Here is a 15,435-nt window from a genome sequence, read left to right on the forward strand (position 1 = left end):
TTCATCCATCAGTCCTCTGAGGAATTCCTCATTATAGTTTAATTTTTGAAATACTTTATAACACAATGGAATGAATCTACATTATTATCTGAATCAGAAAGCAATTTTTTAATGTATGATTATTTAACCTACTGTATTAAACAGGTGTTTGAAATATTACTTTGTAGTTACATGGCTACAGTTTTGGTGTTAACAACTTAATTATATCACCAAAATTTAGACCTTATTATACATACAAGGTATACAATAAACTTAATACCCGATATTAATTCAATTTTATAGATCAGATCTTTGTTACAAACAAAATGCTAAATTGTTTGCCTTTATTATGCACAAGTATTGTAAATAAATCTTAAAAATTACATGTGCCAAGAGACTGCTTGTGTTTTTATTCTTTTGTTGCTCTATTTATGAAGACAATGTCCTGCACAGTTCAAGTAGGGAAGAATGTAGGCACTGATACTCATGCAAACCTTACTAATAAATTATGTACGAGCTGTCCTGGACATAAGAATGGACTGTTAATCACACCAGACTAGTACACATCTTCAAGATGATCATCCTCCTCCTTTATCTGGTCTGACAACAATGACACAATGTTTAAATTTCATTGGAAATTTGAGTTAAGACTTCATGAGCGGTTGAAGTTCTTGCTTAGTTTGTTGTAAGCAAAACAATTCAGCTGTATTTAACAAGATTAGATAGGGGAAAGAGCAGAAGTAAGTTCAGAAGTAAGCTTACTGTCTGTACTGCATTTTGGGCACTTGAAATGCTTGTGAAGTTAGAGGTGAAAATCCTATCAATCTTTGACAAAATTAAGGCATAGAAGCAGCTTTTTCCTGTATGCGTAAAATTGAGGTGTGTTTTTTTTTTTTTTGTTTTTGTTTTTTGTTTTTTTTTAATGACATATGCTCCCTGGCCCACTCTGGGATTCTGATTTGAAGATTACTTGGCAGAGTTTGGACTGAATGGAAACTTTCTTCTCAAAGCAGAATTATTTTGAACTCAAGGGAAAAAATACTGGATTGCATGTGTTCTGTGTCAAGAGGTACAGGTTCTTTGGAATCCTACAAGAAAGGCACAAGCTTTCTTTCAAGAAAGACAACTATTTTATTAGCAGCGCAGGGTGGGTGATGGCAAGTTATAAATTCTTATGTCCCTTCTGATGCTGGGAACCCCAAATTCATACGGTATCACAGACCTCTACTCAGGCCACAGCACACTGCTCAGATCCTGTCCATGGTGAGGTTCATCAGTATTGTGGCCTTTAGAGGTTTTTATAGGATTTTCTTAGTATTGTGGTGTAGATGGAAAATACATTGCTTCATTTCAAGCTAAGGACATGCTGATGGTGTCATCACTGGTGCCAAGTAGGTGCTGCCTCCATGGTCTTCCATTACAATTAGCTGGCTAAGTTCATCCTGTGTCAAGGGCTATGTGCAGCACTGCACAGTCCTGAAGGTCAAGTGATGTGCAGTACAGTACGTGCCTGTGTTTACTCAGGTCAACTTGTGTGGATCACTAACTTCTCAATGTACAATAGTCTTCCTGTTAGGATCACTACAGCATGCCAGAAGTTAGGCATAGATGAACTGAACCCCTACAAAACCTAATTTGACTAATCCTATCCTACAGTCATAATGGAAATACAAATTTTTGACTTTCTACTGTAAAAGGACTTGAAGTTTGCAGCCTTTTTGAAAGGTGGTGTTATGGACTCCAGGGTTTTCAATGTCAAAAGCTCAGACTCTTTTCCTGAGGCAGGGTTGTTGTCTGCAGTAAAACCTGAGCATGGGTATAACCTTACATTTTCACTGCACAAGTCCCTCTCCAAGTTGTCAGTCAATCAGTATACTATGAATCCTGATTCTCTACCTTCTGTTGTATGTTGTCATGACTGACAAACGAGGTGTGATTGTCAAATGTGGCTGGTTCTGACAGTCATTTACTTCTTACTCCAAGCTTGTGTCATGCTGTACTTAAAAGGTGAAAGAGGGAAAAGAGAATAAAAGACACCACAGAGAGCAAGCAAGAGAGCATGGGTGCTGCCTGCATTCTTTGCTCAAGCTAGATGTTGCCCACATATACACATGTGTGTGTAAATATGCGTATGTATGTATGTTGTTGGCACAAAGGATGTTGAGATAGGTTCACATGCACAAATATTTACTAGTGGGGTAGCAGGTGAACACATCAATTCTAATGGTTAATTACTTTTGGGGACAAATAAAAGGAGAGAGAAAAAAGGGGCATATGCTCCCCCGTGGCCAGATTTGGTTTATAGGGGAAAGGCCCTAGAGAATCATGGTGTGAGGGAGAAGGAAAAATACTGCCCCAGAGGCTCTGGGAAACAATGCCACAGTGCCTTGGGTGGTGGGTACCGAGCTGCCAGGGGAAGGCAGGCTGCAGAATTGCAGGTGGGGGCCTTCAGCACTACACAGGTTAAGGCAGTTAAGGCCTGGGCAACTATGTGTATATACACATATTATATATGCCTGTATAACATATATGGAGGTAGAAAATAAATCAGTCTGTATCAACTGTGATCTATGAAATTAGCAGCATCAAAATACCCTCTGTGGAGTAGTAGCCCTCTCCCCATAAAAAATTAATGTGCAATTTTTTTGAAAGGCAATAGTAAGCCCTATAATAAAAGAGAAAATCATGTTTTGTGGTCTCTGAAAACCTATAAAGTGACACATCGTGTGTTTAAGCATCCCTATTATTCCTTGCCTGCCCTAATCTTGGGCCACTATTTTATATGGACCTATATGGTTCCTTGCTATGAGAGCTTGAGTTCATCAGTGTCTTGGTTCCRCTTTCATTTTGCAAAGGCTAATCCAGTGGTCCTTCAGTGCTCTTACCTGAGAATAACCTCATAAGCCATGTCAGGATTGTTTATATGAAGCTCCTGAAATCATGGTGCTCCTACAGGCTAGTCATTTCTTCAATAAGAAATAGGACTTTAGGTTATCTGAGTCATAAATGCCAATTTGCCTCCAAACCTGTCAGCTGTATGATTTGCCAGCACTTCCTGCATTAGTGCTTAAGCATTCCCCCCCCCCCTCCAAAAGACAGCAGGGGTGCCCTTAAGGCTACCTATCTCTGATGCCTTAGGGAGGGGGAAATAGGAAAAGAAGAATTGCATCACTAAGCCTGGACAGCTTGGAAACTAACTGCATTTTATTTTAGACATTTCTGGATGCCTACCCCCTTGAAGGTAACTCACTGTCAGTAATAGGAGCAGCCTTTGCTGTCAGCAAATGGATAGTTGACTGGTAAACACCAAATGGTTGTTTTTGGCATTGTGGTAGCCTGGGGTAATTAGTTTTCAAAACCTGGAAACAGTCTATTTCTGTGATGATAGGGGCTCCCTCAGTCATGTGCTGCAGCACTGGATGGTTGGGCAAGCTCTTAACGCAGAACTGGGAGCATCGCTTTTCTCACACAGCGATCCAAGAGCAACCGGTCACCACCCTCTGCCTTTGTTGTAGGCTGATCTTGGCAACTGTTGCCTTTTGTTTATTGTTTTGGTTCTTTTTAGTGCCCCCCCCACAATTTCTGCAACAGTTATCAGCAGGGATGCTACATTTTTACAGCCCTTAAGGCTTCTGCAGATGGTTTCGTTATCATTTCCTCAATTTTCCTATCCATTTCTCTTGTGGTTCTCTTTGTACATCTGTCTACATCAGTTTAGAGAGTCATCTCATGTATTTCAAAAATTGAGCAACTTATCTCTGTGATAATTTCCTGGTTAAATTATGCAATGTTACACTCCGAACACGATACTAACAGTGAATATTTGGGTGCTAAGATAATTATTGGTGTGCAGGTTACCACAGAGAGAAAAGACATTATGTAAGATTTTAACTAAACTACCCACTTTAAGTTAAACACAGTAGAACCCTGATTTTGATAAACGAAGGAAGTGACTTGATGTAAGTTTTCATTTAGAAGGAAAAAAAAATGTTTAATGTTCACTAGTATGATTTCATTCTAACTGAAGACAAAACTTGTAGATGAAGGATTAAGGAGATTAAATTAAAGACTTTTGCTCTATGGCAAATGATATTCTTCCTCTACAGAGGCAGACGAATACATGTGTTTGTTGTTACCAGTGTGTTTTTTCCTGGCACATGGTGCAGTAGAAAGTACTTTTCTGCTTTCATTTGCTGTGTGTTTCACAGCAGGCAAGAGAGATTTTTGCACAATGTCTGGGGCAAACCTGAGCTTTTAAGATCAGTAAGGCAGTGATTTCCTAGTGCCTCTAAAAATAAAATTATAGCTCTGAAGTTTTGGACTGCTGAGCTCCCCTGCATTTACCCCCACCTTCTGAAGGGAACTATTGCTGTACTCTGCTTCCCACAGTTCTTAGATTTAAAAAAACAAAAAAACCCCCAAAACCCAAACTCTGCATTTCTATTAGCATTCAGTTAAGTTGCAGTTTCACTCTGCACGGAATTGAAACTCAAATGCTCTTGGCTGAATGATGATTTGTTCCTAATTAGGAAAAAAAATAAAAAGAAAATCCACCTTAGTCCAAAAGAAAAGGCAAAATTTTTGTAGAGTTATTAAAGCTTCTGAAGTTTGTAGCTATAGCCTGCAAGGGAGATTTCCAAAAGCATTGAGCACCTATTGAAAATTAGCAAGGTTGGGTGGCGACAGTGTCTTCGAAAACCTGCTTAAAACCAAAGTGAGGGGGCATCATGTTTAATCTGCGTTCCAATGTGATACGCTGGGGATGTGTTTAGGTGCCTGTAGGAATCAACCTTCAAAATGCAATTGGTGCTGAGCCATTTTCTTAGGTACCGCTATACAATTAAACACATTTGTTTTATAATGATGTGAATAACTATAAATGAGTTCAACCTAACTCTCTGCTCTGGTGGTTCACAGTCTGAAATGTTTGAGTGGAACAGCTAAAAGTACACTGCTTGCAATGAATATTTTCCTCCTACCAAAAATATGTTGAATAGTCTTGCAGAACTCAGCAGGATTTTAGTGAGATGTCTGCATTATTTATAATAGCCCCAACTGAAAAGCTCAATGCCACTTACATGAAAAGAAAAATCCAGTTATCAGTCAATAGCGGAAGACTCATATTTTATTACAGTATTTTTAGTATCCAAGCACAAAGTTTTAGAAATAGAGTCCTGAACCTATAGTGAGTTAATGAGCCCTTTCATAGTCCTTGATTGAAATGTTAATGATGCTAAATGTTTTTCTTCTGTGAACTTTTTTGTTTTTATGTTTACATGACACAGCCACGAACAACAGAAAGTTTTAAAGAATGATTGCAAATCCTTTCTCTCTTCATTGTTCAAGTTTTAGTCTTTTGAAATGAGTTCTTCAGCTCCGCAACAGTTAGAGAAACCATGAACTGCTGTTTAAAATGTAGAGAAAAATGTGCAGGGAAAGAAGAAATGAAAAAAACCCTTTCAAATATCATAACCATTGAACTGGCATGTCCTGCTAAGCCTAGAAACTACCAAGGAAGAAACTCTCAGAGAAGCACCATGTTCATGAAATGCTTAATTGTCACTGACTTATGTCTGTCCATGTCATCTTCAAGTTGTTCCTTTCTACATTCTCTTCCATGCATTTTTTCACCTTATTACATGGTGTTTCCTCTGCTCTTACCGCTATCCTTTTTTTCTGGTTTGTTTTGGTTTCCTCCCCCAAAGTCCCCTTCACTTAATAAATAAACATTTCTTCCACAAAGTATTCAAGCTAAGAAATTTGTCAGCTTATGTTAGTCATGCAACTGATGATTGATTTTTTAGTAAGGGCCCAGTTCTTGACCCTATCAGCAGCAGGAATGAACCCCAGATAATAATAATAAAAATGATTAAACTTTCAGCTCTAAAATATTGTGCATATCAGGGTTTCTCTCTCTCTCTCTCTCTCTCTCTCTTTCTTTCTGTTCATGTAGCTTACACTAAAAAAAGGGCGGAAAAAAAGGAACTTGACTTCTGCAAATCTTGGTTGTCTCAAGTGAATGTTATGCTTATGTAGCACATTCGCCTCCTTTCTGATTAATCTTTTGTTCTCCTTCTAAATATTTTGCAATTGGTTTCCAGTGGGGTTCCCTGTCTGTTCACCTTCTTGGGGTAGACCCTAATACAGTCGCTGAAGGTATGAGACTGTAGCTGGTAAAATATGCAACTTAAAACGAAAACCACGTTCAAATGTAGCAAAGAAGGGAACAAATCACTGCATATGAGACCAAAAGGAATGAAATCCTTTGCCACAGCAACACGTGGATTTATGAGTAATGTGTGAATTTGTGTAGAAGGGGAAAAAAAATAAGAGTACTCTCAGCTATTTTTATGGGGGATGGAGGACTAAATGAGGTACTGCTGTTTCAATTTTAAAGACAAGTATTTGAGGAAGTGGGTTGCAGCAGTTGTTTCACATTTGATTATTTCTCCAAGTTGCAGATGAAGAGAAGAAACATAGAGTAGTGGTTACTGCTGTTGTCTTGTGTGAGTTATGTCATGTTTTACTCTCCTCTGTACCTGAGCTGAACCAGTGGGGACCCCTTTTATGCTGTTTTCTTCTGCTCTGATTTACAGTGTCCTCTAACAACAAATCTTACAGACCTGGAAGAGGACAGAAAATGGTAGGTTAAACTTTCATTTTAAACTTGTTCTTAAAACTCTTTAACTGGAACAGTTGTGAAAGATTTTTAAGAATGTAGTCTCCTCTTTCTTTCTTTCTTTCTTTCTTTCTTTCTTTCTACATGTCTGAATTAGCTGTTGTGGTTATAGTTGCAATACATAATGACATGGATAAGGGAAGGATAGCATTTCTTCCTACTAATGTGTTACAGGCTGAGTATAATAATGTCTTCTATAATATCTATAACTTTTGAGAAGCTGTTTTCTCTCAAACCTTTCACCCTCTCACCTTTTAGAGTATGTATGGACTATCTACAGAAAAACTACATTAAGAAACACCTAGCTGTATTGTTTCTGAATATTTGATGAATACTATAAATCAGATGTAAATTCAGCTTTGGCTTTATGCATATGCTCAGTTAATATGAAAATATTAGTACTTTTTGAACTTCTTATAAAACCAAACATGATCACAGAGAAAATGATAGTTCACATGGCTAATCTAGCTTTTCTTTTATACTTGTTTCTCATTCCAGAGACTTTGAACAATTTATTTATTTCTTCTAATTTCTACAGTCCTTTTTTTTTGTTGAAGTATCACTACATATTATGCATGAAAATAGTTAGACAGCGTCATAATGTAACAGTTTACAATTTAAATAGATACTACATTAAAAGGGTTTTGGAAACAGAAGCACATAAAACAGAAATGAAGCACAAAGATATTAAGAGCTCGGTTAGCTCTACAAAGACACTTCGGTTCCTAAAAATATAGCAATTGCTGAGAGTTCAGAATCTGAGCATTTTGAAAAATCTGAATAGGTATTTTTTGATGTCTTAAGGGACTTACTTACAAATATATTTGTGAAGGTGTATAAGGCCCAGATTCTTTGCACCTAATTTCAGGCATGTAACTGAAGAGTCTGTGTTAGAAGTGAGGTCACGCAGAGCTCCCTCCATATTCAGAGATCTGAACAGCGCCTGAGGGGGGGCCTCTCTCCTCTCTCTCCTTCTCTCTTGAATGTCAGTGCCCAGGGTGACGGCACTGAGGGGAGGAACTGCAGGTAAGCGCCTAAAATTAGGTGGCTCAGCGCGGTGTCTGAGTACGAGTTCATGTAGAAGGCTTGCGATGATCTAGACAGCAATTCCACATTGCCTAAGTTCTAATCTAGTACTTGGACAGGCTACAGAGGATTTTAATTCGGTTTAGCAAATTTTTTTGAAAGGTTGATTCTGATCAGCTTTTCTTCAAAAGCAGCAAATCTGTGGTTTGGCTCCCAAGCTGGCAGCATCCTTCCTTATTTTAACATTGCCATTAAACATATATTTTAGCTATAAGTAGCCCATTTTTTTCCAAGACTGGTGACTAAAAAGTGTCAAAGCATGGACTTGAATGAATAGCAGTAATAAATAAAATGAAATACACTATTGTAGTAATAATAAATAAAGCAGTTACAATGCTGGCTACTATTACCATTACAGCAAAAAATCTTTCAGCACTTTTCATAATGGCAGTGCAAGACAGACTGTTAAAGTCTGATCCATCGCAGCTGTCAGAATTTCGCTTGGTAGGTACAGGTACTGTGTGCGTGGCTGATGGATCTGTACTTTGCRTGCTGCTGTGGTGTGCATCAATAGATAAAGGTAAAAGGCATCCGTGTGACTGCCTGACATGTCTTGCTGTTCGGGGAGGGTCTGTGGTTTCCCTATCAACTCTCTGCCACGTTTTATGGGCATCTGCCTTGGTTCACAACAACTGTGGACCCTGGGGTGCGTTGCGCCTGGAAGGGGAAGAGAGTCAGTCACGTGGAAATGTGGAACCAAGGCCAGTTAAGTTAGGATAGGCTCTCTCAGGGTTTCATTATTCTAATAAACAGCCATTTACATGCACGATTCAATGAGTCCTTTGGAAAAGGAGGAAGGAAAATATTTACAAGAACCTATCCAAATTTTTCTTCTGGAATGTCTTTCAAAGATCTTTATTTTTCTGTATAATTAATTTCAATTATATTGCCCCTCCTGCCTCCCAATTACCTGACCATATTAATGGAGAAGAAAGAGTTCTATAAAAAACTAGGATAATGGGAGAAGTTTAATGCATTTTATCTTCTCCAGATTAGCTCTCCACTTACTCTGATTGTTCTTATTCACCATTTTCATCCAAATGCTTGTCTACATCAGGAAATCAGAAAAATTAATCATCCTCTAAAGTGGATTGGTTAGACCACACTGAAGACCCTGGTGAGCTCTCTTATCCAGTGGCCTCAGTCTGGGTGAGTTTCCAAAGTGAATTACTATAAGCCAAATTAAGGTTATTTTAATTCTTAACAAATGCCCTCACAAGAGTTGATAGTAATGAAATATGGCTCAGTGCCTTGGAATTCATGGTCATGGTCCTGCTCTAGTTAGTCCAGATTAGCTTTCCCTGAGTATGTGTATAACAATAGTCATGGGTACCATCCTGGATATTTAAATACCTTTCCCTTTTCTGTGGATCTGTTGAAGAGAGCACTGTAACACTTCCTGCCAACGTAAAAGGAAGTCATGCCAGAGGAAAGGCATGTTACAGAGTACCAGGTTACCGATATGAATTTTATATGACAATATGTTGAATTCAAGGTTTGCAGCAGGCTTTTACATTTTTCTTTCTTTACTGAAGCTTTGTATTCAAAAGCTGATTGAATGAATCTCCAAAGTGACCTCATTTGGTTGTTGAATCCACAGAGCAGAAGTGCAGTGCTGTATGAGAGTTGATCTAGCTTCTCTTACATTTGTTGCCCTACTAGTCACTCATCTAAATAGACATATAGATGAATAGATCAATTTAACATTGTTATATGGAGTAAAGCAAAAAACATAACTGAGGAGATGATACAGTAGTCTAAGTAAACAGAGGATACAACAGGAAGCCCTATTTAATATCTGTATCTGTGTTACCTACAAAGCATGTTTCAGGTAACACTCAGGTGTTTTCACCTACTGTCGATGTAATGAGAAGCTCTTAGTATCTTGACGTATCCCAGCTGAAGAGAAAAAACATTTTCATATATCTTGGAAACTTTACCTAATCATTTTATTTTCAGCTGCTTACCTGGGTATTATACTGGATCAGTATAACTCCATGCAGAAGTAATTCTGGTTATTAAACAGCATTCTGATGCCGTGTGTTGCTTTCCAGTCCTTAAAAACTGAGTTATCCAGGGAGAAATGTTGATTTTGATTATTGTGCTTTTGATCGTGTTTAAATGTCTTGACTGATCCAAGACTGGTACTACACGCAGGCAGTTAAGGAGCTGTGTAAGGCAGCAAAATGCTCACAGCCCCTCTGCCTGGGTTGTGCAAGCCACGGCCTGGACTGCCTGCTTGCCTGGCCGGCTGCCTCCCCTCAAAGGGCCAAGGGTTCTTTGACATTGGCTGCTGCTGAGGAAAAAACTAGTATGTTGTGAAACATTAACAGCCCATTGCTCTCCCATAGTGAATACCCATCTATAAAGTAGGCAAGGTTGCAAAGACTTACGACTTATTTTGGCAGGTTCTTTACATGCCTGCGGGATTTTGGCTCTCATTTTATTATTATTATTCTTTTAAGGGACATGCTCAGTTTGAATCTTTCCTTGATTTTTATTTTTACACATATCTTTGATACAGTGTCCTCTTGGCCCTCTGTCCTTACTGGACAATGAAAACACATACTGGTATGAAAAGCATTTGGAAGCATAACCATAAACTGATTTTAGTCATCCTTATGTCTGTCCTGACACCTTGTGGAGGAAGAACCCTCATGATAATGTGAAATTTAAATTAAGCATGAAGTTGTTAGTCACTGGGATTTTGATAATTTAGATTAGATTTTAGCTGATTTTAGATTTTCATTAAGTTTCATATGCCTCTAAAAACTAGCTTTGTTCATTTTTGCATATTATACAATTTCAGTCTGTTGCATTTTTAATACCTTTTGTTTCTCCTTAAATAAAGACTATTCACAGGAACATAGCCTTTAATCACCTGCCTTGTAATTTTTAGTAGATTCTTTAATGTTTTCTATGATTCACTATGTAGAGAGTGATATTTTGTTCCACAATATTTAGTGATAAGAGAGGAAAGAAAGCAGCTGAGGAAATACCAATACATGAATTTCCCAGACTTACAATCCTTCCTGCACATCCACTGATAGTCAGTGTGGGAGACAGGACCCTGGCTTAGATGTATCTTTGGTCTGATACATATACAAAATATGGTTGATGTGATATCCTATGCCATATGTTCCCATTGCATTAAATTAATACCTTACTGTTTTCTTATTTTTAGGTGCCTCATGCAAAGATCCCAAATGCATTGCCATATGTCTTGCTCTTCGTGTTTCCAAAGTTGCTGTCAGGAGTTTGGTTTCCCAAAAGCTTACCCTGTGATGTAGAAGTCTCCAAAGCTACTGTGACAGTGGACTGCAGCGATCGTCGCCTCACGGAAATCCCCCGAGGAATCCCTACAAATGCTACCAATCTTACCCTGACTATTAACCATATCCCACATGTCTATCCAACATCCTTTGCTCATCTCGAAAACCTCATGGAGATTGACTTCAGATGCAACTGTGTGCCTGTCAGACTGGGGCCCAAAGATCATGTCTGCACCAGGACACCTCAGATTGAGAATGGCAGTTTTGCTGCATTGGCAAGATTGAGGTCATTGTATTTGGATGCAAATCAGCTGTTAGAAATACCACGGGGTCTTCCCACTACTTTACGTCTGCTGAGCCTGGAGGCAAATAGTATCTTTTCTATCACAAGAGCAAATTTGTCAGAGCTAAGAAACATAGAGGTATTGTATCTGGGACAGAACTGTTACTACCGTAATCCCTGCAATGTTTCATTTGAAATTGAAGAAACAGCCTTTCTGGACCTGAAAAATTTAACAATACTGTCCTTGAAGTCTAACAACTTAACTTATATTCCACCCAATTTGTCATCGACTTTAAAGGAATTGTATATTTACAATAACATGATTCAAGTGATTCAAGAACATGACTTAATCGCCCTTCACAATTTAGAAATCCTTGATCTAAGTGGTAATTGCCCACGTTGCTATAATGCCCCATATCCTTGTACTCCCTGCCCCAAAGGCACAATTGAGATACATCCAAAGGCTTTTCAGTCCTTGAAACAATTAAAAATTCTGCGACTTCACAGTAACTCTCTTCAGAGAATACTCAGCAGCTGGTTTGAAAACACCAGGAATCTCAAAGAGCTTGACCTCTCCCAAAATTTCCTTGCAAAGGAGATTGGAGATGCTCAGTTTTTGAAGCTTATTCCTAGCCTTGTAGAGCTGGATCTGTCCTTTAATTTTCAACTGCAGATGTATTCTCCATCCTTGAACCTATCTAAGACATTTTCCTCCCTTGTTAACCTAGAAATCCTGAGGCTCAGGGGTTATGTCTTTAAAGAACTGAAGCAAGAAAATCTAGACCCATTGCTCCATCTTAGAAATCTAACAGTGTTGGATCTTGGGACGAATTTTATCAAAGTTGCTGACCTGAAAGCGTTCAAAAAATTCCCAGCTCTGAAATTCATTGACCTCTCAGTGAATAAAATTTCTCCTTCTTCAGGTGAAAGCAACTGTTACAGATTTTGCCCTAATCCCAGAATTTCAGTAGAGCAGTACAATAGGCAAATATTACAAGATATGCATTATTTCAGGTATGATGAGTATGGGCGAAGTTGCAAGTCCAAAGACAAAGAGGCTGCTTCCTACCGACCTTTAGTTAATGAGGATTGCCTGAAATATGGAGAAACTTTGGACTTAAGCAGAAATAACATATTTTTTATTAGCCCCTCAGATTTCCAGGATCTTGGTTTTCTCAGATGCCTCAACTTGTCAGGTAATGCCATAAGCCAAACTTTAAATGGAAGTGAATTCTACTACCTGTCTGAACTGAAATATCTGGATTTTTCTAACAATCGGATCGATTTGCTATACTCAACTGCTTTCAAAGAGCTGAAACTTCTAGAAGTTCTAGATCTAAGCTATAACAAACATTACTTTCTTGCAGAAGGCGTTACACATGTGCTAAATTTTATGAAAAACTTGACTTATCTGAAGAAGTTGATGATGAATGAGAATGAGATTTCTACCTCTATTAGCACAGGGATGGAAAGCCAATCTCTTCAAGTTTTAGAATTCAAAGGAAATCGTTTAGATGTTTTATGGATGGATGGAAATGCTAGATACCTGTCATTCTTCAAGAATCTGACCAGTCTAGAGAAACTGGATATTTCCTTCAATTCTCTCAGTTTTTTGCCTCCTGGTGTTTTTGAAGCTATGCCTCCAGAACTCAGGATACTCAACTTAACCAGTAACAAGCTGAAGAGTTTCAGCTGGGGAAAACTCCAGTTACTGGAGAAACTAATAACGTTGGACCTTAGCAATAACCTTCTGCTTACAGTTCCCCGAGAACTGTCTAATTGCTCTTCAACCATCCAAGAACTGATACTCCGAAACAATCGCATTCAACGGCTAACTAGACATTTTCTCAGAGGTGCTTTTAATTTGAAATACTTGGACCTCAGCTCAAACAAGATTCAAATAATTAAGAAATCTAGTTTTCCTGAAAATGTCATCAACAATCTGAAGATGTTGCTTTTGCATGGAAATCCTTTCAAATGCAATTGTGATGCAGTATGGTTTGTTTGGTGGATCAATCAGACCCAAGTGACTATTCCACTCCTGGCCACAGATGTGACCTGTGCTGGCCCGGGGGCACATAAAGGAAAGAGCGTGGTTTTCTTAGATCTCTATACCTGTGAGCTGGACACCTCCTATTTGATCCTGTATGCTGTGTCAGCTTCAGCTGTCCTAGGTTTTATGGTGTTCACAGTTATGAGCCATCTCTATTTCTGGGATGTGTGGTATAGTTACCATTACTGTACTGCCAAGTTGAAGGGCTATCGCCGTTTACCTTTACTGGAAACTTGCTATGATGCTTTTATTGCCTATGACAATAAAGATCCAGCTGTGAATGAGTGGGTGCTGACAGAATTGGTTGAAAAATTGGAAGATCAAAAAGTCAGACAGTTCAACCTATGCCTGGAAGAAAGGGAYTGGCTCCCAGGACAGCCAGTCTTTGACAACCTTTCCCAGAGTATTCAGCTGAGCAAAAAGACCATATTTGTCCTGACCAACAAATATATGAAAAGTGGAAGCTTCAAGACAACATTTTACATGGCCCACCAGCGACTTATAGATGAAAAAATGGATGTAATTATTTTGATATTTCTTGAGAAGGTTTTGCAGAAGTCCCGGTATGTCCGGTTGAGGAAGAGGCTGTGCAGAAGTTCTGTCCTGGAATGGCCAACTAACCCTCGATCTCAGCCTTACTTCTGGCAGTGCCTGAAAAATGCAATAACTATGAACAATACCCTGGCTTACAACAAACTTCTCCAAGAAACCGTTTAGCCCTACCACTCCATGTAAAATATTGTTATGATGGATGGTGAGGAAAAAATCCCAAACTTTGTTTGGAGAAAATGTCAAAGCATGGAGGATAAATTTAATTTTGATATTATACCCCAAAATGAAATGCACAATTAGTCCCAAAGTTGATAATTTCCTTGTTTCGCTGTGACAAGATTCAACATAAGCCGTTGCCAGCACAGATCTCTAATTGACATGCACCTTGCTTGGTATTTCCTGTTGCACAGCAAAATAGGATGCACTACTCACTGGAAGTCCCTGGTTTAGAAGAGAATCACCACTTCCAGCTTTCAGTTCACTGGAGGCCTCCAGCATTTCCTGTGGTTGGGCCAAATTTTGGTGAGACACTTGCTCAGCTTACTCTAGTACACAGACTGCCAGGAGGAGTTCGGCTGTGCCTAAAGTTGCTGCTGTTTGGATCACTGTTTGAGTAAATATGATTTTAATAGAAAATTATAGTTTCTATATGTGTGTGTATATGTAAAACAGGAAAAGCGTTTACTGATACATTCTTGTCAGGAAATACTCTAAGCAAAGTTCATGCTTTACTTTTAGGAGTCATAGAAATTTGAGCGCTACTATTTTTTCATCTTGGGCTTACAGCTGCTGAGCCGACCTGCTCTGTCTGACCAGGCAACATGCCTCATCTCTGGAAAGGACGTGCTGGTGGGACTGCTGTCAGGGGTTTGCATGCTGTATAGGAGCTCTCCCATGGCTGCATTGTCAAAATGCTCATAAATCTGAAGACTGGAAGAACTTTTATGGGCCAAAATGAGAATGTATGAGAGGAACAATTTCAGAAGGGCTTGCAGACTGTTGGTAGGAGGAAGTTACAAGATAGAGGGAGCCCTGTGCATGGGGGTGTTGCACAAGAATAAGGAGGGGGAGCAGGACAGCAGATAGACTGAAGGAAGCCTTTGCACAAGGCAGATGAAGAAAATCAAGGAAAACAAAGAGGAAATCAAAAGAGATAAGGAAAGGAAGGTAAAAGAAAAAAAAAAGAGAGAACACAGAAAAGGCAGGAAAAAATAAAGAGAGAAAAGCAATAGCTAAATTATGACCTAAAGAAAGATTTGCTGATAATTTCTAATAGCCTCTTCACTTTGCATTTCACCTATCTTCCTGACTGCTTGTTGAGCTGGCTTCTCTCTGAGGACTCAGAGCTCCTTTTCAGTGTCAGGCCTTCAGTTTTCACCTCTGCCCAGGAGGAGCTCAGCTTTTCTGTTTTGGTTCAGGCCCTGTGTTACCATCCCTTGTATATCACCTGGGGTGGTGTCAGCGGGTCCAGGAAGGGTTGGCCCCTAAGGAGATGCTAAGCTGGCTGAATCACTTGCCTCTGCCTGCCTAG

The 15,435-nt window shown here is 39.1% G+C and overlaps 1 protein-coding gene across 1 annotated transcript; it reads left to right on the plus strand.

The window, feature by feature from the left end:
• Positions 1–6,468: 6,468 nt before the first annotated feature.
• On the plus strand, positions 6,469–14,183 carry LOC112964611 (toll-like receptor 7). Its single transcript, XM_026062919.1, has 3 exons — positions 6,469–6,485; positions 6,576–6,622; positions 10,929–14,183. The coding sequence occupies exons 2-3, from the start codon at positions 6,620–6,622 to the stop codon at positions 14,067–14,069; spliced, it is 3,144 nt and encodes a 1,047-aa protein (XP_025918704.1). The 5' UTR covers positions 6,469–6,485; positions 6,576–6,619; the 3' UTR covers positions 14,070–14,183.
• Positions 14,184–15,435: the final 1,252 nt, after the last annotated feature.

This window comes from Apteryx rowi, unplaced genomic scaffold (assembly GCF_003343035.1).
Source record: "Apteryx rowi isolate R43461 unplaced genomic scaffold, aptRow1 scaffold_196, whole genome shotgun sequence".
Classification (NCBI taxonomy): domain Eukaryota; kingdom Metazoa; phylum Chordata; class Aves; order Apterygiformes; family Apterygidae; genus Apteryx; species Apteryx rowi.